Source organism: Scylla paramamosain, chromosome 43 (assembly GCF_035594125.1).
Source record: "Scylla paramamosain isolate STU-SP2022 chromosome 43, ASM3559412v1, whole genome shotgun sequence".
Classification (NCBI taxonomy): domain Eukaryota; kingdom Metazoa; phylum Arthropoda; class Malacostraca; order Decapoda; family Portunidae; genus Scylla; species Scylla paramamosain.
The window spans coordinates 10,849,784-10,854,783 of NC_087193.1; the positions used below are offsets into that span (position 1 = coordinate 10,849,784).

The 5,000-nt window shown below is 35.2% G+C and overlaps 1 protein-coding gene and 1 long non-coding RNA gene across 3 annotated transcripts in view; one reads left to right on the top strand and one right to left on the bottom strand.

The window, feature by feature from the left end:
- LOC135093557 (GTP-binding protein Rhes-like) overlaps nucleotides 1–5,000 on the top strand; it is a 33,067-nt gene that overhangs the window by 16,817 nt on the left and 11,250 nt on the right. For both annotated transcript variants that reach the window (XM_063992914.1, XM_063992915.1), the window contains exon 3: nucleotides 1–67. This exon is cut by the window's left edge and continues 91 nt beyond it. In XM_063992914.1, coding sequence (XP_063848984.1) covers nucleotides 1–67 — 67 coding nt within the window. The remainder of the gene's footprint in view (nucleotides 68–5,000) is intronic.
- Nucleotides 1–5,000, bottom strand: part of LOC135093558 (uncharacterized) — a 36,210-nt gene that overhangs the window by 4,998 nt on the left and 26,212 nt on the right. The window lies entirely within an intron of this gene.

Below are 5,000 nucleotides of genomic sequence, written 5' to 3' on the forward strand. Positions count from 1 at the left end.
CTGGACATCTTAGATACGTCAGGCAACCATCCTTTTCCAGCCATGCGCAGACTCTCCTTTCTCACAGGTAAGACTCTTGCACCTGTACGGATTACCTAATAATTAACCTAACCTGACTTGACCTTACCTAACCTAACTTAACCTTACTTAACCTAACCTCACTTAACCTAACTAAACCAAACCTAACTTAACCAAACTTAACCTAACCAAACCTAATCTAATCTAACTTTACGTGTTTACCTGTTTTTAATTAACGAGTAAGAATGATCCATGCGTCAAAGTTGTAAGAACATGAGGCAAACTGCAAGAGACACCTGTACGAGTTTACCTGTGTTTCATTAGCTAGTAAGAGATCATGTCAAACTGTAGGAACATAAGGGGAACTACAAAAAGCCTTAGGTCTAGAGTTGTTAGTTCACCTTTGTTTAATTAGCCGATGCAGGTGTTAGAATAGTAAAATCTTAAGGAAAACTGCAAGAATTTTTTATTTCTTCAAGTGGCTATCCATGTATAGCACTTTCCTCCTAAGTAAGACAGGTAAGACATGCATTTGTATTGATTACCTCTCCATACCTGTGTTTAATTAGCGAGTAAGCTTTAGTGATGCATGATAAAACTGTAAGAGAATGGGGGAAACTAGAACACGTGAAGTCCTTGTATAAACCATGCCTGCCTGTACCCACTTCTCGTCCATATCCACGAAGTTAGGTAATCTTTTAAATTTATCATAAAGAACGTGATTACTGAGTCTATTCCAGTCTTCCAGCATTCTATTTGTGAACCTTTTTTTCGCTCTCTCTCTCTCTCTCTCTCTCTCTCTCTCTCTCTCTCTCTCTCTCTCTCTCTCTCTCTCTCTCTCTCTCTAATCAACTTTTGAACCCGCCATTTCAAGTCCTTTCCAGATTACTAAACCCTAAACTGTTCCGCTTCATTTTCTGTTTATTTAATAAGGTTAACGAGTTTTCCCGTGAGTCGAAAGTAAAAAGAATTATGAGTCAAATTATCAAGTAAACCTTTTCCCTTCCACTGACAGCCTGTAAGGGACAATGCTAACCTTTTCACTTTCTTTCCATAATCACCTCCAACTTTCTGGACAATTATTTTTGCACCACAAGCTCTCCGATTAATACTGGCTTTTCATAACCCAGGCCAGCAGATGTAAAGCTGGCATGAACTTGAGATAAGGTTGAAGTAAAGACAACAGAACATTGAGTTAGTAATGCTGGGCCTTCCATTTCTTTTCCACAATCACGTATGACTTTTCAGACACTCCGTTTTGTACCGCAGGCTCTTAAATCAATACTGCTTCTTCAAAATCCAGGACAACAGAAGTGAAGAGGCAGCAAATTTGAGATGGACAAAAAAAAAAAAAAATACTGAGTTCATAACAAAAACTCTTTAATATCCTTTTCATAATGTCCTATAATTCTCAAGACACTTGTTTTCGTACCAAAGGCTCTTATATTGATAATGCTTCTTCATAATCCGGGGAAGCAGGATTAAACAGGCCACAGATCTGAGACAAAGACGAGAAAATACTGGGTTTGTGATGTTGATCTTCTTACTTTTCTTCCATAATCACGTACACTTTTTGGTGGCTACTTATTATTTTACTACAGGCTCTTAAATTATTGTTCCTTCTTCATAATGCTTGTATTTTTTTCTTTGTACGTATTTATTATTTAGCTTTTTTTTCATAACATGTTAATTTTTCCTTTTGGTTTATTTAGTATTCATTCACATTTTACTGCCTGCCTGAAACGTTTTTGCTCAGACAAAGGAATGGCCGTAATGTTTAATCTAAACTTGAATGTATTGCTTATTCCTTGCCATTAATAACTGTTTTCAATGTTTAAAAAGTTAAAACGTTAAAAAACTTCTGTGACCTAGATAGGCAAAATTAATTACCATTTTCCAAAAAGATTCTGGTGAATATTAAACTAAATCTCTTACTTTACGTGTTTGGTTGTACCTCAGAAATCTTTATTACCAACATATCAGCGTTATTTTAATATAATCTGAGCAGCATAAAAGGCTATTAACTCCTCGACAGCAATGAGTTTCCCTGAGCTTAATAAAATAATGAGGAGGTTTAGAGCATAACACATCACACACAGCAAAAGAGGTGACCTACATTACACTTCACAACATAATGTATACTTTGAGTGACAGGTGGAAAAGTTGAACTCCTAAACAGCAACGCTTTGTCTTGAGTTTAATGGGATAATGTGATTGAAGTGAAGCATTATGTGGGAACTCGTCACTAACAGCAAAAGAGATGACCTGCATTGCATTTATCGAAGCTATTCCTACATAATCTGAGCAACAGGTAAAAAATAAATAAATAAATAAAATAATTCCTAAACACTTATGGCTTTCCTTTGAGTTTAATAGGATAAGGTAGTCAAGGTTTAGAGCATAACTACGAAAAGCACCATTGACAGCAAAGGGCTTCATCTTTATCACGCTTAACCTATCTCTCTCTCTCTCTCTCTCTCTCTCTCTCTCTCTCTCTCTCTCTCTCTCTCTCTCTCTCTCTCTCTCTCTCTCTCTGGCCTCGTCTCCCTAATGCTTCAAGAAATGGCAATAATAAGTCTACATTTTTTTTTTTAACCTTGGTCAGTCTCCCTAATAGTAAAAAAAAAAATGACAATAATATAATTCTCTACATATTAATCAGAATAATTTTATTTCAGTATTCTTTTCTAATCCCTAAAGTACACTGCTATTTTCCTCGTTTGCTTTACTGCTATATTTTCTATTACGATCCATAAAAGTTAATAGCACAGTCCATCATTGAAATTTACACTGCTACGTTTTTTTTTACCGTTATATTTTCTATTACGATACGATAATATGATACGTTAATAGCACAGTCCATCATTAAAATTCCCTACATTTTAATCTACAGGTGAAATAGATGTTAATAATTTATCTCGCTATTCTTTCTTAATCCTTAAAGTACAATCTGGCATTTTTCTTCTTTCATTTACTGTTACGTTTCCTCTTATGGTCCATAAGTTAATAATAAAACCTATCATTAAAATTCCCTACATTTTTAATCTCGAGGAGAAATAGATGTTAATGATTTATGGTAGTAATATTATTCCTAATGCTTGAACTGCAGGCTGACTCTTTCCCTTGCTAGCGTTCATATTTAAGAGGGTATTCTTAATTAAAGGTGAGAGGGAGAGAGGGAGAGGGAGAGGGCTCGCAAGTAAGGTTATTGTAGTCTTTTTTTATGTTATTTATTTATTTATTCATTTTTTTTTTTATGTTTGATTATACGAGATGTGTTTTTTTTTCTTAATTAAAGGAGAAGGAATCAATTTTACGGCGATTTCCTTGTTCGTTTAATTTTCTAATTAGTAACTTTTTTTTTTTTGCAGCTTCCTTCTTTCCCTTTCTTTATTTTTGTTTTCTTTTCTATTTTTGTTTTTTTCTTATCTTCCTGTGCTTACCTGCGTGTTTGTGTATTTGTTTTCGTATTTCCTGTCTTCGCTTTTTTTTCTATTTTTTATTATTCCTTTGTTCGTATTTTCTCTACTTTTCTTATTCTGTATTTATCAATTCACCTCTCTATCTATTTATTATTCATTCATTCATATATGTTTATTTTTTTTCCATCTTTTGTTCATCCCTTCTTTTCTTTCTTCCTTTTTTTCTTTCCGTGTTCCTTCTTCGATATTTCTTTCTATTTCCTTTCAATATTCAAGTACTTATTTTATATTTACCTCATTCCTTCCATACTTTCTATCTTTCCTCTTTATTCACTTACATATATCTTTGCTTATTCATGTGTGTGTGTGTGTGTGTGTGTGTGTGTGTGTGTGTGTGTGTGTGTGTGTGTGTGTTCCTAAATGTCAGAGGGGAAAGCTATCTCCTTTGGGGGTTCCGAAATAGGATTACTGTAAATTCACCTTCATATGTGATTCCTTAAAGAGGAAGGTTCAATCTCGTGCAGCGGAGGCTCGAAAAGGTTCCATGTCCATCCAGGTGTATATTTCACTGGTTTTATTCAAAGGGTTTTTAGTCCAATGGAGATTCTGCAAACGTTTTCTGGTTTGGGGTTTCTATGAGGGATTTCTTTAAAGGTTTAATTTTGTAAGAGTTTTGTTTTAGAAGGGTATCTTTTATACTAAAGGTTCTCAAAATGATCTTATTGTGTTTATTTTTACAAAGGTTCAATTTGGTATGGTTCAAGAGAAGTTATATTGTCTTAAAGGATTTTTATGTTCGGAATAGAATAAGACGAAGGGGGTTCTATCTTAACTAAAGGGGGTTCTATTCTAATTAAAAGGGGATTTGTACCTGGAACGAAAAGGAGAAGGGGGTTCTGATCTTAATTAAAGGGAGCTTTTAACTGAAATGAGAAAGATACAGGATTTATATTTTCATTAAAGAGGTTCTGCATATGGGAAGAGATGGAAGGAGTTGCAATCTTAATTCAAAGGAGTTCTATAACTAAGACGAGATGGGAGGGGTTCTATCTTAATTAGCATTCTGTATCTATGATGAGAGGGGATGGTGACATGAATAACGATGAGGGGAAAGAGGATCTGATAATGAGGCTTGTGGGACGATACATGTAAAGGAGTAGGGAGTAAGAGTGGACGAGGGGACAAAGAGGAAAGATCAGAGGGTAGTTGGAAGAGGGGAAACGGGAAAAATAAAGAGAATACCTAACAGTTATAAGACCTTGAGGGCATGAGGAGAAAGAAACAGAGGAAAACAGAGAGAGGAATGATAAAAAGGGGGGAAGAGGAAAAGGATAGCATTTATGAAACCTGGAGGGAATGAGGAGGAAGAAATACAGGGGAACTGAGGAAAGAAAGATAAGAGAGGGAAAAGGGAAAGAAAGCAGAGGGGAGTGCTAACATTTATAAGACATGGAAGTACGTGCAGAGAGGTGAGAATGGTGGACGAAGGAATATATAAGGAGGAGTTGAAAGACGGGAAAAGGGAAAGAAAGATAATAGCTAACATATATATAAATTGAA